The sequence below is a fragment of the Mustela erminea genome, chromosome 6 (genome assembly GCF_009829155.1).
Source record: "Mustela erminea isolate mMusErm1 chromosome 6, mMusErm1.Pri, whole genome shotgun sequence".
NCBI lineage: Eukaryota > Metazoa > Chordata > Mammalia > Carnivora > Mustelidae > Mustela > Mustela erminea.
The window spans coordinates 101,913,814-101,940,991 of NC_045619.1; the positions used below are offsets into that span (position 1 = coordinate 101,913,814).

General features: G+C 49.5%; 3 protein-coding genes across 7 annotated transcripts in view; 1 reads left to right on the forward strand and 2 right to left on the reverse strand.

Moving 5' to 3' along the window:
* Positions 1-5,720: 5,720 nt before the first annotated feature.
* The window catches only part of VAMP1 (vesicle associated membrane protein 1), a 77,518-nt gene continuing 56,060 nt past the window's right edge, over positions 5,721-27,178 (forward strand). Inside the window, exons 1-5 of one of the 3 annotated variants that reach the window (XM_032349027.1) lie at positions 5,721-5,793; positions 6,130-6,183; positions 9,386-9,512; positions 9,714-9,872; positions 10,544-10,595. In XM_032349027.1, the coding sequence (XP_032204918.1) occupies positions 6,158-6,183; positions 9,386-9,512; positions 9,714-9,872; positions 10,544-10,595 (364 nt within the window). In that variant the 5' untranslated portion in view covers positions 5,721-5,793; positions 6,130-6,157. The other 2 variants (XM_032349028.1, XM_032349029.1) reach the window with 2 other exon arrangements.
* On the reverse strand, positions 14,320-21,902 carry TAPBPL (TAP binding protein like). 2 transcript variants are annotated; one of them, XM_032349023.1, is made up of 7 exons: positions 21,414-21,902; positions 20,443-20,658; positions 20,039-20,296; positions 16,982-17,320; positions 16,068-16,370; positions 14,839-14,922; positions 14,320-14,662 (listed from the first exon to the last, which is right to left on the reverse strand). In XM_032349023.1, exons 1-7 carry the CDS (start codon positions 21,478-21,480, stop codon positions 14,619-14,621), a joined length of 1,311 nt encoding a protein of 436 aa, XP_032204914.1. In that variant the 5' UTR covers positions 21,481-21,902; the 3' UTR covers positions 14,320-14,618. The 2 variants fall into 2 exon arrangements, with proteins under 2 accessions (XP_032204914.1, XP_032204913.1); XM_032349022.1 differs by having other exon boundaries at positions 20,443-20,661; positions 21,414-21,900.
* CD27 (CD27 molecule) lies at positions 22,092-26,924 on the reverse strand. 2 transcript variants are annotated; one of them, XM_032349026.1, is made up of 6 exons: positions 26,706-26,924; positions 26,430-26,561; positions 23,579-23,773; positions 23,292-23,378; positions 22,910-23,032; positions 22,092-22,642 (listed from the first exon to the last, which is right to left on the reverse strand). In XM_032349026.1, the coding sequence occupies exons 1-6, from the start codon at positions 26,839-26,841 to the stop codon at positions 22,518-22,520; spliced, it is 798 nt and encodes a 265-aa protein (XP_032204917.1). In that variant the 5' UTR covers positions 26,842-26,924; the 3' UTR covers positions 22,092-22,517. The 2 variants fall into 2 exon arrangements, with proteins under 2 accessions (XP_032204917.1, XP_032204916.1); XM_032349025.1 differs by lacking the exon at positions 23,292-23,378 and having other exon boundaries at positions 22,910-23,029; positions 26,529-26,561.

Here is a 27,178-nt window from a genome sequence, read left to right on the forward strand (position 1 = left end):
AGAGAACCCAGAATTAGACTTTCACAAATATGCCAAACTGATTTTTTAAAAGGAAATAATAATAATACCTTTTTATGTTTTTCTTCCAAGTCTTTATTTATTTTAAAGAATTTTAAAGATTTTATTTATATGACAGAGAGAGAGAGAGATCACAAGTAGAGAGGCAGGCAGAGAGAAGGGGGAAGCAGGCTCCCTGCTGAGCAGAGAGCCTTATGTGGCTGGATCCTAGGACACCGAGATCACGACCTAAGCTGAAGGCAGAGGCTTAGCCCACACAGGCGCCCTATTTATTTTAAAAAATTGAAAAAAGTTGGGCGCCTGGGTGGCTCAGTGGGTTAAGTCACTGCCTTCGGCTCAGGTCATGATCTCAGGGTCCTGGGATCGAGTCCCCATCGGGCTCTCTGCTCAGCAGGAAGCCTGCTTCCCTTCCTCTCTCTCTGCCTGCCTCTCTGCCTACTTGTGATATCTCTCTGTCAAATAAATAAATAAAATCTTTAAAAAAAAATTGAAAAAAGTTTATTTATTTATTTTCAAGCATGAGTTGGGGGGTAAGGACTGAGGGAGAGGAAGACAGAGAAACAGACTCCCAGCTGAGCATGGAGCCTGATGCAGGGCTCTACTGCAGACCCCCAGAGATCATGACCTGAGCTGAAGGCAGACACTTAACCCGTTGAGCCACCCAGGCTCCCCTCAAGTTTTTATTTAAATTTAAGTTGGTTAACATATAATGCAGTATTGGTTTCAGGAGTAAAATTCAGTGATTCATTACTTACATATAATACTCAGTGCTCATCCTAAATGCCCTCCTCTTATTTAAAAAAAAATATTTTATTTATTTATTAGAGTAAGGAGAGGAGAGAGATCATGAACCAGGGGTGGGGGCAGAGGGAAAGGGAGAAGCAGACTTCCCATTGAGCAGGGAGCCTGATGTGGGGCTCAATCCCTGGACCCTGATATCGTGACCTGAGCTGAAAGAAGCAGCTGATGCCCAACAAGTGCATTCCTTAATGCTCATCACCCATTTAGCCCATTCCCCCTCACCTTCCTTCCAGCAACCCTCAATTTGTTCTCTACAGTTCAGAGTCTCTTACGGTTTTCCTCCCTTTGTTTTTGTCTTATTTTATTTTTCCTTCTCTTCCCCTATGTTCTTCTGTTTTGTTTCTTAGATTCCACATATGAGTGAAATCAAATGGTATTTTTCTTTCTCTGACTTATTTCACATAAAATAATATACTCTAGTTCCATCCACATTGTTGCAAACAGCAGGATTTCATTCTTTTTGCTGGCTGAGTAATATTCCTGTGTGTGTGTGTGTGTGTGTGTGTGTGTGTGTGTGTGTATCACCACTTATTTATCCATTCATCAGTTGATGGACATCATCATTTGGGCTCTTTCCATAATCTGGTTCTTATTGATAGCAGTGCTGTAAACATTGTGGTGCACATGCCCCTTTGAATCAGTATTTTTGTATCCTTTGGATACTTAGTAGTGCATTTGCTGGGTCATAGGATAGTTCTATTTTAACTTCTTGAGGAACCTCTATACTGTTTTCCAGAGAGGCTACACCAGTTTGCATTCCCAACAGTGGTTTCAGAGGTTTCCCCTTTCTCTGCATCTTCCCCAACGTCTGTGTTTTTTTCCGAAGTGGTTAATTTTAGCTATTCTGATCATTGTGAGGTGGTATCTCATTGTGGTTTTGATTTGTATTTCCTTGATAATGAATGATGTTGAGCATTTTTTCATGCATCTGTTAGCCATTTATATGTCTTCTTTGGAAAGATGTCTGTTCATGTCTTTGGCCTATTTCTTAACTGGATTATTTATTTTGGGGGTGTTGAGTTTGATAAGTGCTTTTTTGTTCCTTTTCCAGCTCCTTTAGGTGTGCTGTTAGGTTTTGTTGCCAAACTGGTTTTTGACAAAGGTGCAAAAGCAATTCAATGGAGAAAGGTTTGCTTTCTCAATAAATCGTCCTGGACCAGGTGGACATCCATAGACAATAAAATGAACCCTAACCTAAACTTTACACCTTATACAACAATGAACTCAAAATAGATCACAGACTTACATGTGAAACATAGAAATATACAACTTATAGAAAATAAAATAAGAAAAAAATCATCAGGGTCTAGGGCTAGGCAAAGCTTCTTAGACTTTACATCAAAAGTATAATCCAGGGACGCCTGGGTGGCTCAGTTGGTTGGACGACTGCCTTCGGCTCAGGTCATGATCCCGGAGTCCCGGGATCGAGTCCCGCATCAGGCTCCCAGCTCCATGGGGAGTCTGCTTCTCCCTCTGACCTTCTCCTCACTCATGCTCTCTCTCACTGTCTCTCTCTCAAATAAATGAATAAAAATCTTTAAAAAAAAAAAAAAAAAAAAAAAAAAAAAAAAAAAAAGTATAATCCATAGAAGGAGAAATTAATAAATTGGATCCTAACAGAACCAAAAACCTTTGCTCTATGAAAAGATCCCTTTAAGAGGATAAAAAGACAAATGACAGACCTGGAGAAAGCACTTATCAGACAAAGTACTTTATCTAGAATACATAAAGAAGTTCTAAAAACTCAATAGTTATAAAAAAAAAAAAAAAAAAAGGGAGGGGGCAGCCCAATTAGAAAATGGGCAAAAGGTATGAACAGACCCTTCACCAAAGAGGATAAATGGATGGCAAAAAACACATTAAAACATGTGCAACATCATCATCCACTAGAGGAATGAGAATTAAAACTACAATGATATATCACTACAGACCTATCAAAATGGCAAGAATAAAGAAACTATTGACAACACCAAATGTTGGTGAAAATGTGGGGAAACATTGCTGGTAATTGGCAAAGTGACTGTGGAAAGCAGTTTGGCAGATTCTTCTAAAACTAAACGTGATTACTTTCCTACCCAATAATTGCACTTGTCCTTTAGTGAGGTAGATAATTAAATTATGGCATACTCATTCCACAGAATACTACTCAGCAAGAAAACTATTGATAAGTTGGATGGACTTCAAGGGCATCATGGAGGAAGAGGTGCTTTTTCAACAAGTGGTCCTGGAGCAATTAGACATCCATAGGCAAAAATAGGAAAAAAGCCAATCTTAAAAGGTCTCATACTGTATGATCCCATTTATGTAAATTCTTGAAATAAAGTTATAAAGATGGAGAACAAATTAGTGGCTGATAAGGGTTAGATATGGCTATAAAAGTATAGCACAAGGGAGCCTGATAGTAATGTCATAGTTCTATATGGTGACTGTGGTGGTGGTTACAGGAATCTACACACATATTACATAAAAACACACACGAATGTGTGTAAGTAAGACTGGTGAAATATGAATAAACTCTGTGGATTGTACCAATGTTAATTTCCCGGTTTAAATACTGTACTGTTGGGGCGCCTGGGTGGCTCAGTGGGTTAAGCTGCTGCCTTCGGCTCAGGTCATGATCTCAGGGTCCTAGGATCGAGTCCCGCATCGGGCTCTCTGCTCGGCAGGGAGCCTGCTTCCCTCTCTCTCTCTCTGCCTGCCTATCCATCTATTTGTGATTTCTCTCTGTCAAATAAATAAATAAAATCTTTAAAAAAAAATAATAAATACTGTACTGTTACCACTGTGGGGAACTAGGTGAAGGGAGATGGGAGGCCACCTTATGTGAATCTACACATAAGTTTAAAAACATCTTAATTTCGGGGCACCTGGGTGGCTCAATTGGTTAAGGGTCTGCCTTCAGCTCGGGTCATGATCCCAGAGTCCTGAGATCAAGCCCCACATTGGGCTCCCCGCTCTGCAGAGAGTCTGCTTCTTCCTCTCCCTCTGCCTGCCTCTCTGCGTACTTGTGCTCTGTATCACCCTGCCAAATAAATAAATAAATAAAAATCTTTTGTTTTTTTTAAGATTTATTTATTTGACAGACAGAGATCACAAGTAGGTGGAGAGGCAGGCAGAGAGAGGGAGAGAGGAATGGAAGCAGGCTCCCTGCATAGAAGAGAGCCTGATGTGGGGCTCGATCCCAGGACCCTGGGATCATGACCTGAGCCGAAGGCAGAGGCTTTAACCCACTGAGCCACCCACATGCCCTGATAAATAAATAAATAAAAATCTTTAAATAAAATCTTAATTTTTAAAAAATTCACTGATTTTTTTCTATTGGTTTTTTCCAAGGGAGATTTTTTTTAAGATTTTATTTTTTTATTCGACAGAGAGAGAGAGAGATCACAAGTAGGCAAAGAGGCAGGCAGAGAGAGAGGAGGAAGCGGAAGCAGGCTCCCTGCTGTGCAGAGGATGTGGGGCTCCATCCCAGGACCCTGAGCTGACCACCTGAGCCAAAGGCAGAAGCTTAACCCACTGAGCCACCCAGGAGCTCCTTCAAGGGAGACTGGGTGGGGTTTAAGAGTTTAAGGATTGAGACATTTGGATAGATCTTCCTGGTGGTTTCTTAGAAGATGTATATGAGGGAGGGCAAGACTAGAATCAGAAAGATACATTTCCTTGATTCTAGGAGGCATTTTGTTTATACTTTAACATCTAAATTGGGATGTTTCATTACAACTATCAGCCAGACAGTAGTCATACTGTATTTGTCAAACCTACTCAGAAGAATCAAAACGTGCAAAACGGGTGTCTGAGGCTTGGAAGAAAATTCTAGAGACAGAAGAGGAACACTCTTAAGAAATGCTACATCACCAAAGCCCTTGATGGCATGCACAGAGGACTACATTGTGTGAACAATCATGGACATCTAAGGCTGAGTATTAAAAAAAAAAAAAAAAAAAAAAAAAAGGAATCATAGGCATAAGGCTCTGAATGTGAAGTTTTGGGAATACTGTTACCATGTTACTCTTTTTAAATTTTCTTTTTATGTACGCACTAGAGTGAGCTATTACAAAAACCTGTATCTATAGAAGTCTACACTTTCAATAAATGTAAAATAAAAAATCAAAGTTATAAGAAAGCGTGGCATCAGTTCATTTGCCACCTTTTTTATCCTTAGCGGGAGCTACAATAACGGTTCAGTTTTACAACTCAGTGGGTCCAGGCAAGGGTAATGGTCTAAAGTGAGAGCAGGGGGACGCCCGGGTGGCTCAGTCGGTTAAGTGGCTGCCTTCAGCTCAGGTCGTGATCCCAGAAGGCTCCTTGCTCGGCAGGGAGCCTGCTTCTCCCTCCGCCTCTGCCTGCTGCTCCCCCTGCACGTGCGCACTCACTCGCGCGCTCTCTCTCTCAGACAAATAAAATCTTTGTAAAAAAAAAATAAAGCGAGAGCAGGACGGTGATACGAGGGGAGCGAATCCTAAGAATGAAAAATCGACTCACCTCGGTGAACGGGTAAGGAAATCTAGGGTGGTTTCCAGGTGGTTTGGGCAACCGAGTTGATGTGGAGACCTGCGTGGGAGGGAGAGGGGGAGAGGGCGTGCACCGGTTGTTCGTTTTAGGAGACACCGCGTGAGGCGCTTGCTGGCTATGCTGAAGGAAAAAGATGAATGAAGTCTCCGCGCGGGGAACTGGGTGACGTGACCCGCGACTCTGCCTCCTTGAATTCTACACCTCAGAGCTGTTTGTGAGGGGGTGGGAAGGTAGGGTCTGCGCGCCCCGCGGTACCTACCGCCTTCTTACCGAGCGCTCTCAAGTCTGGGCAACAGCGCGCTGGGGCCCGCCCGCGGCTGTGATTGGCTGGAGCTAGGGGCCGTGGGCGGACTTTAGGAACTGCTCCGCGATTGGCTGGCAGGGGCCCAAGGGCCTTAAATCAAACTGTTGGCACCGCCCCTCCAGAGAGCAGGAGCCTGTTTCCACTCAGCCCTTAGACTGGTAAGCAAAACTATAGTCGTAGTGGTCAGTGAACGATCCCCTCGGCCACCGCTCCTTCCCGGAGTCGGGCTGTGAGAGGAGAGCTGGGATTGGCCAACTTGCTGGGGCTGGGGGGATTCGGCCGTAGTCGGGCTTGGCTTCTGGACTGACGCCTGTCCTGCGCGTTGATTGGGCCGCGGGGTTGTCAATGTTACTGGGAGGCGTGGCCGACGCTAATAAAGTGTGGGACCCGCGGGGTAGCTGCGGTAAGTTGTACCGCAACTGGAGCTGTGGTGTGTAGGTGGAGGTGGAGTTTGGCTACTCCATAGACTTCAGCCGCAGCGTTTCCCCGCCCAGGTATCTGGCCGCAGCCTCAGGAGACAAGATGGATCCCTCAACAGCCACAGAAATGTGAGTTGCCCCTGGTGTGGGGGGCTCGACACCTCCTTGCTAACTCCCACCCCCAGACCGGACTCTGCGGGACGGAAAATGGCGCATTGCAGCAGCTGCTGCGACGCGGGGAACCACCACCGCGCGCCGCCCCCAGACCTGGCCGCCCCTGGGGAGGAAGGGCAGCACCCCATTCCTGCAATAGCCACAGCCAGCACCCCACGGGGGCGGGTAGGGGCGCGGGGGTCCCACTTTCATGGCACTCTCTCCTCTGGCTTGCGGGGCGCCCCGTTCAAGTCTCGGTAACGGTGAAGCCCGGGACCGGACGAAGGTGGGGCATGGAGAGACATTGGGGAGGGGGTTCAAGATCCTTTCTTGTTGTCTGATCGAATCTGTACTTAAGGCTTCTGGAAACAGTAAAGAGTGCACCCGCCAGTTAGTAACTTGAGTTGCTCTGCGATCTCCGGATTTATGTATGCCCCTCGACCCATCTGTGCCGTGTTACCCTACTCGCCCACCCCCTCTTAGCAGTGAGCAAAGATCCAGAAACTTATCCGACAGTTCTTTGGTGCCAGGTGAGCAGCTCAGAAAGACCCAGGGGGCCGTGGCATGTGGTTCTAAGCAGCCATTCATCTCAAGGCCACCTGTATGGGAGGTGTTTTCCCTTCATCCGGACCAGGCCAAGTTGGAAGAGAAATAAAACTGAGGATCCCTCACTTCCTCCAACAATTCAATTTAGTGTCTGACCATCTTCAACACAACCGGCGTCTCAAGATCCTGAGGGAGAACTGTGGCAAGACGAATGAAGTATATCCCTCTCAGGACCACCATATATTTAATAGAGACTTTTCTTTCTTATTATTGTCTGGAGTCCTGGCTTGTCTTAGATATATTTGTGTTGCTTCTCTTAGTGACAAAAAGGGGAAAAGATTTACTAATGTGACGTATGAGTTATGACTACCCCTGGATGTTTTATTGCTGAGTGTTCCCAACTCCCAACAAATAGTAAGTGAAATCGTCCCTTCAAATGCTTTATAACCATTTCGCTTTTTCTCTATTTGATTTCTGCATTCTTTTTTGAAGATTTTATTTATTTGTTTGACTGACAGAGATCACAAGTAAGCAGAGAGGCAGGCAGAGAGGGAGAAGCAGGCTCTCTGCTCAGCAGAGAGCCCGATGTAGGGCTCGATCCCAGGACCCTGGGACCATGACCTGAGTTGAAGGCAGAGGCTTTAACCCACTGAGCCACCCAGTCACCCCAAAGTACTGATTACCGCCTGAACCGGACTTGAACCCTGGACCCTCAGATAAAAGTCTGATGCTCTACCGACTGAGATACCCAGGCCTCCCAGTGTAGCTCAGTTCTGATTTCTGCGGTTTTAACTGTATGTGATTTTCTGTGCCTTTTGGCCAAGCCCTAAAATTCCATTTTTTCCTCCCACACACTGGGGAGGAGGGGGATGTACTGGTTCCCAACACATGTGGGATGAACTGAAGGAAATGGGGAAAGCATGGTGACAAGCAAGGCATCACGAGGTCTCTGACCTTAAAATTGTCATTGGTGCGACCATCCTGGACTGCTTCCAAGACCAAATACTGTCTGCTACCTACTCACTGAGTTTTCCACTTTTCAGAGAACTAGATTGCTTAGCTCGGTAGTAACACAAGAGTCTTCTGCCTTCCATGACTTTGTATCTTTTTTCTTTCTTTGTGCTTTAGAGGGAGATGAGAAAGTGATTTCTTTAATGGGGTTGAGTTGGGTATAGTCTGCTAGTAAAGCCTCTGTGAAGAGTTATTCTCTATCTTTTTAGTCCAAAAAAAAAAAAAAATCACTTAGGAAGAATTTTCTGGGTATCAGTTCTGTTGTGAGTAGTCAAGGCATTTCCTTTTTGTGATGATTTAATTCTTAATGCATTTACTCTTGGACTGCTCCTGTGAGGTATGTTTTGTGAGATTCTATTCTCCATCAAGTTTGAGAGCTCTCCCTCTGTTGGTGTATTCTTTCTTGGGAGAGAAAAATCTCATGCCTTAGGTTAGATTTCTGGGAATTCTTCAGAAGGTGAATTTAGTCCCCATGTGTTGGGACATGGAAAGGATTTTATCTTGAAGACCTCCACTAGATTCATTCCTTCTAAGGCTAAGGGAAAGAAAGAATCTGTGTAGTAGTGTAAACCAAGATTTCTCTTTGGGACATAAAGAACTAGGGGAGCTTCCTGAGACTTGATGACAAATCTAGAAAAGGAAGGGACACGCTCTGTGATGCATGTATGTCAAAGACCATTACCCATATTCTTGATTCCTGTCTGTGCTCTTGGAACAGTTTCATAACTAAGACAATTGCCTGGCACCCCAGGTTTATCTAAGTGAAACACCCATCTTCTCTGCCAAAAACAAAGCAAGTGAACAGTCCTGACTTAAATCTACCTACAGAAGCCTTGCCTTTGGTGATTCTCCAAGATTTCCTTACAGCTGCTCCTATATACTAATCATTGTGTGAAACAACAGCTCAATTCCCCTAAGCAGAGTCTGTCAACTTGTTTGTGTTCTTTAGGGTTTGCATAAAAGAGCTGTTTGGTCCGTAAGTGTTAGTTTTTTTGTATGAATTTCTCTTAACCTGAATAGGAATTTTCCAGCTTGACTTCATGTGAAAGGCTTCTTTTTTCCCTTTTTTTTTTTTTTTAAGATTTTATGTATTTATTTGACAGAGAGAGACACAGTGAGAGAGGGAATACAAGCAGGGGGAGTCAGAGAGGGAGAAGGAGGCTTCCTGCAGAGCCGGAAGCCTGATGAGGGGCTCAATCCTAGGACCCTGGGATCATGACCTGAGCCGAAGGAAGACACTCAATGACTGAGCCACCCAGGGGCCCCAAAAGGCTTCTTTCTGACAGTCAGGGAAGTGCCATTTAGTTCAAGGCTGGCACCTTTTCCCCTTTAGCCATTGTGCCAGAGGATGTTTGAATTTAGGGAATGGATAGCCCCAAAGAAGATCTCTTGATGCCACCCTGAATGTCCCTGAACCCCTCCTAAATGTTGTTACAGGATCTTTCATCTTTTGCTTCTTCCTCTATGCTGCATCTCCCTCCTTGGTGTTGCCAAGAAGTTAGAATCCCTTCTGGTTGCATGGAGCCTCATCACCATAGCGTTTGTCATATAGGGCCAGAAAGCATGTGATTCCTTTCTTGTCTCAGTTACTTTGTGTACTCGGTCCCCTTCCCCTCCACAGGTCTGCTCCAGCTCAGCCTCCCACTGAAGGGGCAGAAGGGACTGCCCCAGGAGGGGGCCCCCCTGGCCCTCCTCCTAATACGACCAGTAACAGACGACTACAGCAAACCCAGGCACAAGTGGAGGAAGTAAGTGGAAAGCTTTTTCTCTGAGAGTTTCCAGATGATGGAAGTTTAGAACCTTTTTTTTTTTTTTTTTAATAAAGGGGTGCCTAAAAGCTCTTGGAAGCAAGTCATCCCTGAGTTACACAGAACCAGACTTGAGATTCTGTTGTTTTTCACCCGTCTCTAGCAGGGAAGCTTACTAGCTTTGTTTCTGCACCCCTTCAGGTGGTGGACATCATGCGTGTGAATGTGGACAAGGTCCTGAAGAGAGATGAGATACTGTCACAGTTAGATGACCGAGCTGACGCCTTGCAAGTGGGAGCGTCACGGTTTGAGACCAGTGCTGCCAAGCTAAAGAGGAAGTATTGGTGGAAAGACTGCAAGGTGAGCTTTCTTGTCCTCTCTGCCTTCTCTTCCTGGGCCTCAACTCCTGGAAGAAAAGAAAACGCTCAAGTTCTACCTTCCTCACCTCCTGTGGCACTGAGGAACCTTGAGGGGAGGAAATCCGAAAGCCTCCTTGAGATGCAGTACCCAGAATTGGCCACCAGGGTAGGCTAGAGCGCTCAGAACCACTAACTGGGTGCCAGCCATACCCTGAGGAGTTGGGAAGTGGTCAGTTGGGCTGCTTTTCCCTCAAAGACGCCTGGGAAAATCTTGCCTCATCCTTCCCCACACACAGCCAACATTAACTCGATGGCTAGGATAGGTCTATATTTAAATACCTGCAGCTTTTAGGAATAAGGTGAATACTTCACAATGGAAAATGAACCAACTGACTAAAGATCCAGTATCTGAGATCCAAAGCTTCAGGCAAAAGGAGCTAAGTGAGATGGAGTGAGCCATAGACGCTCGGATGTTTCTGGGAAGCCTCAGCTGTGGTGCAGGGGTGGTTGTCTCATGGGGAACTGGAGGGTTGGGCCCGCCTATTTCCTGGGGGATGAGTGGTTTCTTCCACCGTCCCCAGGATGAAGTTCTTTTCCCACGTCTCTAGTGGGAACATCCTCTTTCCTCTTCCCCAAATCCAAGGACCCATTTTTATGTCAATGTTTCCTCAGATGATGATCATGCTGGGAGCTATCTGTGCCATCATCGTGGTAGTTATTGTAAGTAAGTATCGCTGAGATTGCTGGTGGGGTGAAGAGGTGGGAAGGTCCTGGAGTCTTCTCCCAGCCCTGCCTGCCTGCCTGGGGAGTGGGGCTGCTCTCACTGAGGTATGGAGATCGCTGCTGTGGGATCGTCACCTGGTTTGGGAGGGAGGAAGGGCAAAGACAAGGGACTTCCTTGATGGACAAGCCTTCCCTCTGCAAGATCTCATGGGAAGATGGTCCTTCCTATCCTGAGGAAGTGGGGCTGTGCTGTTTTTCACTGGCTTGGGTCAGAGGGAGACCACGGGATTGGGACACCTGCGACTGAAAGGCCTGAATGTCTAGTAACTTGATGTAATTTGCCCTCTTGTTTTCTCCTGTCTCTTTTTCTTTTCCATCTGGGACTTCCTGATTCCTGTGTCCAGTCTACTTTTTTACTTGAGAATGTGCCACCCCTCCCTGTTCTCCATTGCCATCCAAACTCACATCCCTCTCCCTCTGTTTGCTCTCTCAGCGAACGTCCCCATCTACCTTCCTCCACCCTGTCCTGGCTTCTCCATCGCCCATTCCTCCTTTTCTGTTGCTCTCATTTGCACTGTGTCCCTCAACACTAGAACTGCTGCTCGTGGCACAGTCTCGAAGTAACTCCCTGAAGAGCCACAGCTGGCACCTCCCTACCCTCTTCTTATGTGCTCTCAAGTTCCCCCAAAGCCAAAAAGAATTGGAGGCCAAGAGAAGAGGAAGGGGTGTAGCCAAGGTGACATGCCCAAGAAGCTGTTAAGATTGGGGAAGGAGAAGGGTGTTGGTGCCCATGGTGTCACCAGGAAAGGCCAGGTCACTGGCGGGAGGGGGCTGAGAACAGCAGGGAGAAGGGCAGCTCACTCAGGACTGCACTGATCACTAGGGGCTCTGCTCTTAGGCCAGACCTGAAAAGGAGCCTGGAGTGGGCCCGAAGTCCAACTTGGTTCTGGGGTAGTGCCCTTTTGGAAAGTCAAATCTGTTTTTGTAGTTATTTCTGATCTGTCCGAGACTTTCTGTCATCAGGGATCGTACAGCCTTTTGCTTTGTTTTCTGGAGACCTACAGAAGGCATCTTAATTGCAAAAGGACCAGCTTTATTCCCATCCTAGAAGCAGCCCTCTAAGCTCATAACTACAAGGGGTTGTCTCTCGTCCACATTTTCTGCAGGATTCTGTATCATTTATGAGAGCACCAAATAGTTTCATAGAGCCAAAGCTGGGGATTCTGAGTTAGTTTTAGTTGTTGGAGAGAACAAGTATTAATTATAGAGAGACAACAAGTCAAGGGCCTAATGTGAAAATAACAAGCTTGGAAGAAGCCACTTGTTGCCAGCTCATTGGGGAGGGTCCCACTTCTCCCTTCCCCTTGATAAAGCGTGAGGTGTTAGAAATGAGGATACCTGGGCTCTCCAGGACTGCTTTCCTCTACACCCTTCCCATTTACTTACCAAAGATAGGATGAGGCTGGAGGTCTTTCCTGAAGCTGGCAGATTTCTGAGTATTCTGAGAAGTCCAGTATACGCCCCCAACCAACCGGTCTTGGGTGGGAGCGGGGACCGTCTGTGGACAGGTGCGCATGAGCACTGCTGTGCCATTATGGGCCCTCTCTTCTAGAGCCACCTGTCTGTTCTTCCTGTGCTGTGTTCCCCTTCTGAACCACCTGTACCCTTCTGAATTCCAGTTTGCCTCCTTCCCTTTCCTCTCTGCATGGTTTATGGGGGGAGACAGTGGAACCTGAGGGTGGGAGGCCACGGCTGGGCTTCAGGATAGCTTGTGGAGTGGGACAGACCCAGGCGTGAAGGAAGGAGGAAGGCTGGGAGCAGCAAGGGGGAACACCCATGACCCCTTATTCCTCCCGTCCTCCAGCCCACAAGCAGGAAGAGGCTGAGGCCAGGCCAGGCCAGGCCGGGCTGGGTCTGGGTGCTTCCTTTCCATGCAGCAGCATTTCATTGCACAAAACCATCCTTCCTCTCCTTTTGCCCCTGTTTCCCACATTCCCTTCGTCCTGCCTCAGGGCAGGACTGAAGAGCTGGAAGAAAGCAGTCAGTGTACCCTCCCAACGGCCCCCCTCGAAGGTCTCCAATCTCCTCTGGGCTCCTCCTTGCCTAATGCAGGGGGTCACCGCTGGAGAAGAACTGCCACTGTCCTCGATGTGTCCCGAGCCTGGAGCAAATTCGCCCTCTTGGCCCACCCAGCCCTGTCACAGGAATTCTTTCCTGGGTTTCTGTCCCTCTGAGGCTCACCAGATGTAGTTGGCTTTGTTCTTTTGGGGATGTTTGGCCTTCTCCTTTCTTTCTCACCCCACCCTGTACCCTCTTCTGTGTCTTTGCTGTCCCTCTTCCCTCCCACCACCCATGTGCATGAGCAAATATGCAACCAAACCCTGGGACTTTGCAGTCAAATGAAGCCGAGCTTCCCACATCCCCTTCTTCCTTGGTTTGCCATGAGGCGATGTGGGGTTTCCACTGTGTGTCTGTCATCACTTCTGTCTTTTTTCCTACCCCCAACCTCATACTTGTATAGAATAATAACTGTTGTACTTCCACCCAACGCATGTGACATATTTACCGATTTCATGTATTCTGAACAAAGGCAAAAAATATATATATATAAATTCCTACCACTAAACTGACTTGGTTGTTGTTTGGGTTGGAGTAACTGAGGAGGGGCTGGGGAGAGGTTCTTTTCCTTTACGGTGTGTTGTTGCGTGAGGCCGGAAGGCTGGCTTACAGGTGCCGTGTGGCACTCTCGAGATAAAAGATCCATGTGTTGGCAGAGGAAGTGGTCTCTGCTCTGCGTCTGTACCTGGCGCGGCCCAACTCTTCCAGGTGCTAGTGAGAGGAAGTGGTGACAGGAAGTTGAGTGGGCATCTCACATATCACATCAGAAACCACTGCAGGTTTTCTCTGACTCCTCCCCTCTGCCTCCTTCCTATGTCCTCGTGCTGCCCAGCCTGTCCGAGGGGGCGCCCACATGAGGCCTCTGCGGACACACCCTGTTCCCCAGCAGCCTCACGTCCAGTTTTCTTCTGCTGAGTTCCGCTCTCCTTACCAGGCACATCTTAGAGTTGGATGTTAGGAGAAATCTCTCCCTGGCAGTTGAATGAGGGAGGCTCTGTCCAAAAGAGCACGACCTTAATTGTGGCTCAGGGTTCCAAACAGAGCAACCTGACATGGCGCCCCTGGGCCGCCTCTGAGGGTCTTCGTTTCATACCCTGAACACTCTGCCAGTGGGTGTGGCAAGGCTTGAGGACAGGGCTCAGTTGGGTCCGGTGTGGGGAAAGACAGGAAAGTGGAAAAGCTTTGTTTCTGAGGACACAAGAGACTTTTTTTTTTTAAGATTTTATTTATTTATTTGACAGAGAGAAACCACAAATAGACGGAGAGGCAGGCAGAGAGAGAGAGGGAAGCAGGCTCCCTGCTGAGCAGAGAGCCTGATGCGGGACTTGATCCTCATGACCTGAGCCTAAGGCAGCGGCTTAACCCACTGAGCTACCCAGGCGCCCCACAAGAGACTTTTATTTGGACAGAGTTCAAATGCTTGTGTGTTGTGGCCCAACTGCCACACCCCTTTGTCCCACTGCCCCTCCACTCCTTTTTTTTTAAAAAGATTTATTTATTTTAGAGAGGGAATGAGAGCATGAGTTGGGGGGAGGGGCAGAGGGAGAGAATCTTCAAGCAGACCCCCACTGAGCATGGAGCCCCATGCAGGTCTCCTGAGTCATGACTTGCCCACTTACTCCTTTCTTAGTGTTTTCCCTTTTTCTTTCCTACCATAGGCTCATTTTGTAACCTCCTACCGAGACATTCTGCTTTCTACCACCCTCTCACCTCTTCACGTTTTCTCCCTTGGTGTTCAGCCCAGGGACACAAGGAAGGAAGGCAGAGACCCACACAGAGCCAGGGTCCCCTGGATCTGTGCCTTCTTCATGCCTTTTTTGGGGTCTTTTTGAGCTCTGAGACTTGGCTGGAGTCCTTCTGGGACAATGTGACTACTGTTCTCTTTTGCTCTGAGGCAGGAGGGTGGTTACCCAGAGGGCCTCAGAGTCTTGGCAGATCTTGGTGAGGTAGCTAGGAGAAAACAAGAAGGAAGGAGGATGTTTTCAATTGAGGTAACCCCAAAAGCCAGGGTCTGTGGTATGGGGACTAGCTGGAACTCAGGACACTTGGGCTTCATCCCTGGGCTGGGTGGGGAGGTGGCTGGAGCCGGCTGATCTACAGGTAAGGAAGGGCAGGGCAGGGCTTACCTTGCCGTCTCTGAAGCCCCAGGAACAGCAGTGCCAGAAGGAAGAGGCTGCTGGCCATAAGGACTCCAAAGGCTGTTTTCTGCTCTGTAGGTTGAGAACAGCACAGGCAGGAATCAGTAGGTTGGAATAATTTTTGAGGCTGCACCTGCCCCAGCAAGAGGGACAAAACAGGGAAAGAAAGGGAGAGGAGAGAGAGAGCATGTCTGCACGTGCACCCCCATCCCTGGTTAAGGAGCTCTTGGCAAGCGTTCTGCTTTCACCTAGGAACTGGGCACACTGTAGTATTTGCATTTGTTGAAGGCTATGGGATGTCCATGTGTTTTCCTACCCCTTTCCACCTTGGGACATTTAGAGAGATTTAGGTTAGGTAAGTTGTTGACAGGTAAACTGAAATTTTGCGACTAGCTGGGGAAACGAAGTAAGCTGAGACAAAACCCCAGTTATGGGGAAGCTTGCAGTCTGGTGAGCCACCAAATGGTTCCTGGGTGTTTGCATTTCTTGTTGAAAACCTCTCAATGACATTCTGTGACTTTAGGATGAAATTGCAGCCTGAAAGCCCATTGTGATCTGCCCTCCAATAGCGTAGAGGGTTTAAGGCTGGAGGGCAGTCAATGCCCATTTTTCATATTTTCTTTTTTACTAGGTAGGTGGTCTTGGGCAAATTCCCTGACATCTGTAAGAGCTAGTTTGCTCATCAGTAAAATGGGAGTCATGATAATACATGTGATCATATAGCTAACTACTTAGTACAGAGCTTGATTCATGTAAATGCTCAATAGATGTAATTACTTTCAAGCTCCAGGGCCACTTCTCCCTTTCCCCACATACCCTTGGGTCTAGCTGTGCAGTTCCCCAAGTTCTCCTGGGACTGTTTATAATCTGACCTTCACATATGCTGTTCTTTCCATCTTGGCTGTTTTCTCCCCCACTGAGCTAGCTCCCTCGGCTGGCGTCAGTGGTGTCAGTCCCTCCAAACTGACTAAGCTCCTTGAGGGCAGGAACCCTTGGTCTCCAGCTCTCAGTATACTGCCTGAGGCCCTGGAACCTGGGGTTTGGTGGAGTCTTGGGATGTGGGGGCAGCTAGGATGGGGGGCTGCCACTTTGGGAACCAAGAGGCAGAGGTTGAACAAAGTGCTGTGGGAAGCAGAACAAGGCCAGAGACTGAGCTGGGGGCAGGAGAGCCATGAGCCCAAGTATGGAGGTAGGAGAAAGGAGGGCAGTCCTAGTACCTGGTGGGAGGATCTGGGTGCTGGCCCCCAGGGGCTGCTCCAGGGAGCTGTGGGTGACCTGGCAGGTGTAAGTGATGCCTGCAGGGCCAGGTTCTACGGTCAGGAAGGAGGAAATGCTGTAGGTGCCCGCTGCGCTTTGCCGGAGGCTGGAGAAGGAGGCGCCAGAGACTGGGACCGGGGCTCCACCTGGCTCCTCTCGGCTCCACGTCACAGTCATGTCCAAAGGATAATAGCCAGTGATGCTGCAGATGAGGGTGGCTGGCAGAGTTTTGTTCTCCAAGCTGAGTTGTACTTTGGGGGAAGCTGGAAGAAAGAATGAGGAAGAAGATGCCAGAGGGCCCCAACCTGATGGTTTAATCTCCCAAAGCTTCCTTTCTCTTCCTGCTGGGAGTGAAAGTAGGTTGTGGGAGCTGACGGAATTAACCCCCAGTGGAGGGCCCAAGGTGGGTGTAAGGAGTCCACCCTGGGTGCAGGCCAGAAGGGAGCACGTCTTTCATAGGCAGTTGAAAAATAGTAGTAAAACCAAGTAAAGGTTGACTTCTTCCCATCACTATAGGCTGCTGGTTTTCAAGGACATCAGTGATGAAGTACTCCTGCCAGTCAGACAGCGCCCACGGCCCCTCCTTAGTTTGCTGCTGCTCCTTCTCAGGATGTGGTCCCAAGGACTGGGGTACTTGGGAGACAGCCAGCCAGGATAGGGCGGTGGGATCCGGGCTGGGAAACTGCCTGGTGGAATTCTCCTGGAGTCTGACAGGGAATGGTCTGTGCCTAGAGGTGATGGTGATGGCAGTTAGGTCATGGCAATGTGACCATCTGCCTCTTGGGGACTTGCCCTTGTGTTGGATTCTGTCCTGGAAAACGCTCCCATAGCGTATCCCTTCCACGCTCCCTCGGAGACCCAAGTATGGCCTCACCTTGGACATGGACCTGGATGATTTGTTGAGCTTGGTACAGAGAGGTGGTGATCTGACAAATGTAGGTCCCCTCGTCCTTCAGGGTGAGGCTAGGCAGGGCAAGGGAGGCGTCCCCAGCCACAAGTAGCTGCTCAGGCTGCAGCGCAGCGCCCTTGCGCTTGGCCTGCCGCAGCCCCCTGGTCCAGCTGTACACCAGCTCGCCGTTGCCCTTATGGTGCAGCCGCCACTCCACATGGGTCAGGTCCAAGCCCGGTGCCATGGAGAAGCCACAGGGCAGGGAGGCTGAGGACCCCAGCAGGACATTCAGGGATGGGGTCTGTGTTGTCACTTGGAGCTCCACTGCAGTGAGAAAAAGAAGGGTGATTGTGGGCTGCTTCCTCCTTCAGCCCACTTGATTTCTAGCTGTGGGCACACGACTGCCCCTGCCCCCTCCTCTGGACAATGAGGTCAGTTGAGCTCATTTCCCACTAGTTGGAACCACAGAGAAATGGTGCTCTGGAAAGGCAGCCTGGCACACATGGTAAACCTAACTATTTTGGAGTCACTTACCCCCAGACAATCTAACAAAAGCTATGGACTTCTCACCAGACAGTCCATAGCCAAAATTAGGGGTTACCATTGACCTTCAGGTCAGGCCACTGGAATAGCAGAAAAAGCTTTGGAACCCTGCTCTTTCCACTTACTAGCTTTGTGACCTTGGGCAAGTCACTGAGGGTTGCCAAGGCCATCTGCTTAAGGCAAGGATGCTGTGAAAACAACATAGGAGTAAGAGATTTATTTATTTATTTATTAAAAGATTTTCTTTATTAATTTGACAGACAGAGATCACAAGTAGGCAGAGAAACAGGCAGAGAGAGGAGGAAGCAGGCTTCCCACTGAGCAGAGAGCCCAACACCGGGCTCCATCCCAGGACCCTGAGATCATGACCTGAGCCGAAGGCAGGGGCTTTAACCCACTGAGCCACCCAGATGCCCCAGGAGCAAGAGATTTAAAAAGCACACAGTGGTAGTATTTGTGCCAAGTGTGCTAAATCTGAATCTAATGAGGAACAATCAGACACATCCAAATGGTGGGATGCTCTTTGAGACAGTGGGCCTGGACTCTACAAATATCAGTGCTGGGAGAAGAATGTTCTAGACTTAAGGAAGCTAAGAGCTTAGGGCCCCTGGGTGGCTTGGTTGGTTGAGCGTCTGCCTTTGGCTCTGGTCATGATCTCAGGGTCCTGGGATCAGGCCCCATGTTGGGCTCTCTGCTGATCAGCGATCCTTCTTCCTCCCTCTCCCACTTCCCCTGCTTGTGTTCACTCTCTGTCAGGTGAATAAATAAAATCTTAAAAAAAAAGAAGAGGGACGCCTAGGGGGCTCAGTTGGTTAAGCATCTGCCTTCCGCTCAGGTCATGATCCCAAGATCCTGGGAGTCCTGCATCAGGCTCCCTGCTTGGCAAGGAGCCTGCTTCTCCCTCTGCCTGCTGCTCCCTTGTTTGTGCTCGCTCACTCTCACTCTCTATCTGATAAATAAATAAAATATTAAAAAAAAAAAAAGAAAGGAAGCTAAAGGTACAGGACAACTAAACACAATGCACGATCATTGTTTGAATCCTGGCCTTAAAAAACAAAACAAAACAAATAAACCCAAAATCAAACCAGAAAGCTATGCAGAACATTATTGGGGCAGCTGGAGAAGTTTGAATTTGGACTCTGTACTGAAAGGACTACTATATCAGTTTTACAGTTTCTTAGGTCTGATGCTCAGTGGCGTACCAAGCAGTGGTGGGGGTGATGGGAACAGACTGCCCTGGCAAAGGGGGAGTATTTTATCACTGATAGTGTTCAAGATTGCCAATATGGTGATGGCATAATGGTGAGAATATGCTGAACTCTTTGCATACTGTACCCCCAGATTGCCTGCACCACTGTAGACTGCTCCCCATCTTGGTTTGCTGTTGGGGTGATGGTTTTGTGATTATGAAGGAGAATATCCTTGTTTTTGGTTATAAAGTTTGTGTTCTAAAGGAATACATGCTCTGCATGGAAACTTCTGGGGTGAAGTGTTGATATATGGGCAACTTACTTAGTTTGGCGGTTATCTATTCTCTCATTTATAAAGAGAGAGAATGTGGCAAAATATTAATAATTGGGTATTCACTACCCAATTTACTCCCCATTATTCTTTCACCTTTTTTGTAGGTTTGAAATATCCCAAGATAAAAGGGGTGATATCTAGCTGTGCCAGGACTATGGTTGACACTGACATGAGAACCTCTCTTTTCTGACGTGGCAGGATAAATTTAGGTTGCACCACAGAAAACTTTAAGTGTTCTGGGGCTTTCTAAGGATAGAGGGTAGCCCCCTAATCTCTAGACTTGTTTGGGTATTTTTCAAGGCCAAATACTGGGTTTGATGAACTGTAGAGAAATCTATTGTGATGTTCTCAATTTCCTGTACCTGCTGGGATGTGGGTGGGAGAGGGCAAGGACCAGGTTTTACTGATAAGAGATAATGAATGAATTTGCATCCCTGTCATTGCTTTAATCATCTTGAAGCACCAGACCAGGCTGGCTTTTGCTGGGATACAACTGGTATTTGGCTTAATAAGACTGCTAGGGACAGGGGTGCCTGGGTGGCTCAGTGGGTTAAACCTCTTCCTTCAGTTCAGGTCATGATCTTGGGATCCGGGGATAGAGCCCCACATTGGGCTCTCTGCTCAGCAGGGAGCCTGCTTCCCTCTCTCTCTCTGCCTGCTTCTCTGCCTACTTGTGAACTCTCCCTCTGTCAAATAAAAAATAAAATCTTAAAAAAAAAAAAAGACTGCTAGGGACAGCATATGCGAATGGAGCATCACATGTCACTTCCTCAGATTAGGGAGGTGAAAATGATCCCAATCCAATTATTTGGGTCTTTAGGAGAAAGGACTGAGGCTAGGGGACACCTTAAGATGACTCAAGTAGATGAAGGTAGGCTTGTTCCTTCTCCTTCTATTCCGCAATAACTGACAACCTGAAAAAAAAAAAACAAAAACACCCAAAAACTTTCTTATTGCTACTTTTAAATTTCTCACCTGCAGTTTGTATCATCCCCTGGGAACTCAAGGGCAGGTTCAGTGTGGGGTGCAACACAGCCCCATTCTCCACATCCCTGGGAGTCTTCATCACCATGGAGACACTAGGTCCTCCTCCAGATACCTGCACGTTGGTGATGAACCAAGCTGCGTTCTCAGTGGCCTGGAGAAAATAGTGGGAGATCTCACAAGTCACCTCCTTCCCATTGCAGTCAGCATGGAGCAAGGCCTCGGCCTGGGGAATCTGTACCAAGTTCACTGCGGGGAGAAGGGCAGCATAGAGGTCTGGTTGATTGGAGGACACCTGGCCCATGGGAAGCCAGCGCAGTGGGTGTACTCAGGCACCAGGCTATCTCAGCAGAGGGAGCCCAGAAAGATCAGGACACAGTGTGCAGGGCTCTTACCTGAGGCCTCGAAGGTAACAGGTGGTTTGTCTTCAGCCAGCGTGCCCCCTTGGAAGTCGGTAAGGCCTTCTAGGGAGCTGTCATCCAGCATTGGTACCTGCCTCAGCACGAGCAAGGCCTTCACCATGTTCCTACTGCTGGCAAAACCTCCAAGCTGCCTACCTTCCTCCACCAGGAAGCAGTCTAGGACCACATCCACTGCCCGCGACTGCCTTTCTGCTGCAGGTTAAAGACAGGGTGAGCACCCTCTTCCCAGAGAGTTGCTTCTGTGCCCAGGTTACCTACCCCAGCTGTGGAGTCATCAAGGAAGGAGTAAAAGTCTTGCAGGGTCCTAGCTGTCTCTGTGTCCCTCTTTTGTCACCCCACACCAACCTTTCTGGGAAGCACCTGCTAACTCTAGGTACATACTTGGTAGGAATTATTTAAAATCCTGGATTTGCCTTACTTGGAAGAGTTTATTACTACAACTGGCACCAAATACTCTCTTCAGTCAAGGGAATTCTCAGCTAAAGCAAATAAGTGAGCAAAGCTGCCACCGGAAGAGGAGACAGGACACTTGAGTGGCAACCATCTTCTCGATTTCCCAGCCGGCCCACTGGGTCTGCTGTGCTTTCTGCCATTACCGGTGGCCTTCCCCTCCCCAAACCTCCGGGGATCACCTCCTGCTCGGATTTCCTAGCTGGGGAACCCTTCCCCTTCAGGTTCTGCTCCCAGACATTGCCCTCTCCGGTAGGCCCCCCACCACATCCACCCAAGAGGCCCCTCTTCTCTTCATTTGGCTTTTCCCACAGTCTTCTACCCTCTCCCCAATACCTTTGGTATCTTACTTTGCTGGCCTTTTCCTGTTGGGCTTAGGAGGCCATCCCGGGCCCTTCCCCCCAACCCTTTCCTCTTCCGGAATCACACCGCGGTGGTGGCTCCCTGGTGCCCTCCCCCATCCCTCCCACCCCCAGCCAGCGCTCCCCACTCACCTGGGTCTGCTGCCACCCTGGACAGAACCAAGCACAGCAGCAGGCACCATTTCTCCTCCGTGCCCATGGGGGCAGCGCTCCCGCCCCCCTCGTACCCCAGCCCCGCAACCCCCCACGGCCCCTCTTCACGGCTTCCCGCAGGCACCGCCCGGGTGGAGAAGAGGGGCCTCTCCAAACCACCCTTGCCAGCCTGTTGCTTTCTCTTCAGTCCTTGGCCTACTTCTCTTTCGCTTTCACTTCGACTCTCACCGCGGCTGCCTTTGCTCGAGAGTGAAGCCACCAAGTGCTCCTGTCAGAGTCCTGTTCCTTGTTCTCCTTTTTCTCCCCAGCCATGGCACCCCGCCAAATCCTCAGGTTATCTCAAGATCTGACTTGACTGCATGCATGCTTTTGGCTCCCCAACCAAGAAAGTGGAGCTGAAAAAGGCGGGGTGGGGGGGGGCGAGACTGAGGGGCTACTGAGGGAACTTTCTTCGTTTTCTGTGGGTGCCACACCCACTCGCGATCCCCACTCCCCGACTTGGGCGTGGCCCCAACGCTAGTCGGCCCTGGAGAGAGCTCCTCCCTCAGATCCCTGATCTGGGAGAGGAGGCTGGGTGTGGCCTGCACCGTGAGATTGGAATTTGAGAGAGAGAGAGAGAGAGAGACTGAGAGATTGAGCCCGCGGAGAGAGCTTCGGTGTGTGGTTGGCTGTCACTTTATTGTGCCAAATTTTTAGGTCGGTGATAGAGCACGTGGTGGTTCTAGGGGAAAGTGTGTTCTCCACCTAAGGCCCCACCCTTCCAGTGCAGTGCAAGGGTGAAGGTGGCTGGGCCAGGACACACTGGGGTGGGGGTGGGGCCCACGTCCCACCCTCCATCTCACCCCCATGCGTCCTTGTCGGTGCCAGTCTCCAAAAGGCACTTTCTCAAGTCTGCGCACAGGAAGGAGTCCTGATGACAGGATGGTACTGAAACCCCGGCTTGGGGGCGGAGGTGGGGGTCGGGGTGTGGGAGTGTGTGTGTGCCAGGTCTCTGTGCCCCCGTGGATGGCCGCTGGGGTGGGATGGAGGCGGATAATTTATTGTAGTGATGACCCGCCCACCCAGCCTTCTCCGTGCGCAAGCTCAGGAGTAGGAAGCAGGTTCTGGTTTTCGGTAATCTTCCTGAATGGGGATGGCGCCGCCCTCTTCCTCCCTGGGGCAGCTGTATAGGCAAGCCTCAGCCGGCACCACTGGGCTTTCTTCTTTGTCTGCGGGAGGAGAATGGGATGAACCTTGGGGGGTATTGGGGGTGGGACGTGGTGAATGGAGTGGAGATAAGCCAAGGAGGTTCAGGCTCGGGGAGGGCTGTCAGGGGATTGCTAGCTGAGAGAAAAGGAAGAGGAGGGGGGAGCCAGGATTGGTAAATATGCATTGAACAAGCCTTTGGTGAGGTTCGAGGCATGGTGTCCATGGGGGGCTGGGGTGGTAGGGTAGGGTGCAGGGACAGGACTGGAGACCAGTATTTTGTCTCTTACTTAGTCTGCATTTTCTTTGTTGATGGAAGAACAGGGGTCCCATCACGGTGAAAGCAAGAAACATCCCAGAGAGAATGACAGAGACGCGGATGCAATCTGAGCTGCACAGGGGCCTTTGGGCTGTGATAGGCAAGGACCACGCAAGGGTTTTTGAAGATGGCCTCAGCCTTGACTCCCCTCAGCCCAGACCACCTGTCTCCCCTCCTCCCATCTCTCTCTCACCCCTCCCCCACTGCTACCATTTGACTAAATTCTTTCCTAATCCCTAGACTCTGCTTCTTCCCCTTCTTCCCCCTATTCCTAGGAGCTTTCTGGCTGGCTTCCCTTTCCAGTATGCAGTCTCCCTGGGGGGTAGAGAATGGGGAGAAGACTCCCCATTCTGGCCAATGGGTTGAGAGGGCTGTGGCAGGCAGCCTCCTGAAGTCAGCCAGCGTCTGCACCTGCAGAACTGTCCTGGGCTCCTGCATCCCTGCAGAAAGAGGCAGGGTGAGCAGCAGCAGGGAACCTCCCAGGGCACAAGCCTGGGAGGCCCAAGGCCTTACGGCTGCCCTAAGAGGCCCAGGGAGATGGGAAGGCTGACCAGCTGGCCAGGCAGCTGATGTGGGGAGGGTGATGTTTGGGGTGCATCCCTTATCCCTTTGGCTGGACAAAGCATTGGCCGGAACTTACTTTTGGCGTAAGGTAAGTGGGTGGGGTGTGGGTGTGGGTGTGGGTGTGGGTCCGGGGCCCAAGACGGTCGAGGCTGTGTCAGCAAAGGGTTTGAAGGAGGGTCACACTCTGTACACTCCTTGTCCCTGCACTGCCAGCCCTTGGGGCAGGCACACTGTGCATTTGCGGTGAGGGTACAGTTTCGAATGAGAAGACCTGGGGACAGAAAAGGAACACAAGAAGCTCAGGCCTCGGAGACCTGCCAGGTGTGCTTGCTAAGTTTTGTCCTGAGCTCCCATCCCAGGCCCAGCTGCAGGGACTACTGCCCCATTCATGCAAAGGCTGCCCCTCCCTCCCTGTCACCCAGGGCCTCTGCCTTTATTACTAGTGTCATTAAAGGGAAACACTTGGTTTTTTTCCCTTTACTCATGGTTCAGAAAATTCCAACTGTAAAAAGTAGAAACAGCTTGCAGGATTTTCTCCCCTATTCCCTGGCACTTTGATAACTTCTCATTGAAGAACAAGACACAGACAAAGACATACACAGGTCACAAGCGTAAAACTTGAGAATGGCTTCAGATGGGAGCCACGAACAAGAGCAGCAGTGTCCCTTCCTAGTCACTACCTCCTCCCACGCACAGATAGCCACCAGCCTGACTTCCTAACGCTGCAAGTCACTTTGCTTGTTTTTGTACTGTATTTGTCTAGTCATGCATGTGTACTCACTTGTGTCTGACCCTCTTCCTCAATCCCTTGTGAAATTCATCCATATTGTAACTGCGGACCACTCGTTCTCATGCGGTATAGCATTTCATTGTATGAATATACCGTGATTCATGTGTCTATTCTGTTAACGGGCATTTGGGTATTTTCCAGTTTTTAAGCAATCAGCAATAGTGCTGCTATGGTCCCTCATAGGTTTTTAAACTTTACTGGAAAGTTACTTGATTAGTAACATACCTTGGCTTTACAGTGTACATTTTATTCAAGTGTAGAGGTCAGGTGCAGACTGATTGCCAAAAAATTGTACTAGCGGAGGAGGATGTGAGGGGCACTGGGTGGGTTTGTGCTCACAGGTGGTTAGGGTTAAAAATAGGAGAGTGATTCTGGGGAAGGCACCAGCACCCGGATGTGGGCAGGCTTGAGCCCAGCGTGGTGGGGCCCTGGGACAGTGCACTCGTGGGGACCCAGGGAGAAGAGCCCTGACGGGGCAAGCGGGGTGCAGAAAGGAAGGCTTGGAGGATGCCAAAGACAACGACCAGTGCTCTAACAATTCCTTTAGCAGCTGCCTTTTGCCAGGAAAGGGAGAGGGAGACAGATTCCTTCTTCCCATCCTTATTCCACTTCTTTCAGAATTCTGACTAGTAGCTGCTACCAGAATTTCGTTTCTTTGTGGCTTACCAGGAATCGTGAGCCAGCCTGGACAAGGGTCCACAGGAGGAGAACAGTGATGGGGGAGGTGACAGGGACTGGGGAGAGGAGAAGAGGTAGGCAAAGGCGAGGAAGATCACCTCAGACGCCAGAGGTGGTGGTCAGGAGGGTATCTGCCTGAGGGGAAGAAGGGTTAAAGAGAGGCCTGGGCTTGGTTCTGCATGGGAGTGCCATCGTTTTCAGAGATGAGTATCCAGAGACTTGGGAGTTCTCTTCACCACGTATAACCTGTGCCCCCAATTCCAGGCTGATGTCTGGTGCTTCTCCATTTTACCCAGGGGAACACTGAGGTCCAGAGGGGCCACGCTTATTCAGCCTCCACTGGCCACCTTCCCCCTGGTGTCCTGCTGCCAGTAGCTATGTGGGTGCTATGGAGGCCCACGGGCTGAGTCTTACAGAGAAGTATCATGGCTTGCCTGGTCTGGAGCCCAGCATCGGGAGGGGGAGGCTGGCTCAGTGTTGGGAAAAGGCCTCCTGGCAGGGCCTACAGTAAGTGGGGAGACTCTGACTACAATATTCTAACCCTGCTGGGGTTGCTGCCAAGAAGAGAAAAATCAAGTAACAGATTTCTAAGTTAAGTGGACTGAGGAATACTTATGTATGTAAGCTATTGTTTTTTGACTGATTTGCAATGGCAAAACCTTTTATTTAGTTCATTTTTGAATATGACAGTCTAAGAGGCCTACTGAGCCCAAGCATATTTTATAGACAAGCAGGGTAGTGGTTCAGTTCCAGAGCCCTCAGAAGGTCCTGAGAGGGAATGTTTGTTCAAAGGGGCCACTTTAAAGTCTGTGCCTCTATCCCGGCTGGCATACAGTTTCTGAAATTCTAGCTAAGCTGGAGGAATAATAAGAATTCATAACACAGCTGCAGACATTACACTTCTTCATTTAAAAAAGATAAAATTACAAAACAAACAAGAAAAACATGGGCTGCATACATATTCCTTTTCCTAAATTGACTTTTATGCCAAGAAGAAAAAGAAGAAGAAGGAGAAGAAGGAGAAGGAGAAGGAGAATGAGAATAAGAATAAGAATAAGAATGTTCCCCACTGGCTGGTATTGTTAAATCCTAAGAAAGATGTTCTCCAAGTTCCAAACAAATGCATGCTTCTAGACCAAGCCAGTTCACCCATGGGGGGGTCACTCATCTGAAATCTAGGAACCTAGGGCCACTTCTGCTTCCTTTTCCTCACTTACTCCTTTTTCTTGTGGTGATCTGAGTGGTACACCCATTCTCGGCCGTCCCCCCACATTCTGCTTACCCCTTCCTTGTAACACCAGAGTTCTCCCCATACCAGTACGTGTCCTGCTTGGGGCCCCCCACGTTCCCACATTGGCTCCCCTTGCAGTAGCCTCAAAGTGACAAGCTCTGCCCCCCCCTTCCTTGCTTCCCCACACCCACCTCTGCCACCTTGGCCCCAGAGGCTTGCCCATCTCACCAGAGTTACAATGCCGACAGCTCTCACAGTGGCGCCGGGAATGGTGGTCTGGTGAGAAGGAGGCCCCCTGGATGCACGGGTCACACTGAGCAGACTCACCATGCTTGTCACAGTCCTTCATGAGGAAAGTCCCTGCAAGCAGAGGTCCAGGGTCAAGGCCCAAGGAAGGCCACTTCTCTGCCGTCCTCAAGGCTGGTACAGGATTCCTCTTTTTGAGCTCAGACGCACTCTCCGCTGCCCTTACCCCCAAACTCCCAGCTAGCCCTCCTCTCTCACCTGGCTTGCACATCTGGCAGCACAGCTCTCCTTGGACCAGGTAGTGCTTCTCTGGACAGGGCTTGGGGGCTGGGGTCGCTGAGAGCCCCGCCAGGGTCCCTAGAATCCACAGCCAGCAGGGAGGTGCCTGGGCCATGGCTCTTGCCCAGGAGCCCTTTCTACGTTCCAGTTGCTGATGCCTGGCCTCCGTGGAGCTGGCCCCTCCGGTGGGGTGCTGGGGCCCTACTCTCAGTACCTCCTGGGCAGCAGCTGCAGGCCCTCTTCGAGCTGCTGGCTTCAGGTGGCAAGCCGACCTTTGATGGCAGCTGCAGCTCTGTTGTGGCTCGTTTTTTTCCGCAGAGCCGTGACTTCCACCCCCTCCCCCTTTTCCGTGTGCTGGGTGCTGGGTGCTGGGTGCTGGGTACCAGGGAGAGTATTAAAGGGCAAGTGCTGGCAGAAGACCTGCTGCTCTTCAGAGACCTCCATCCCCCGCA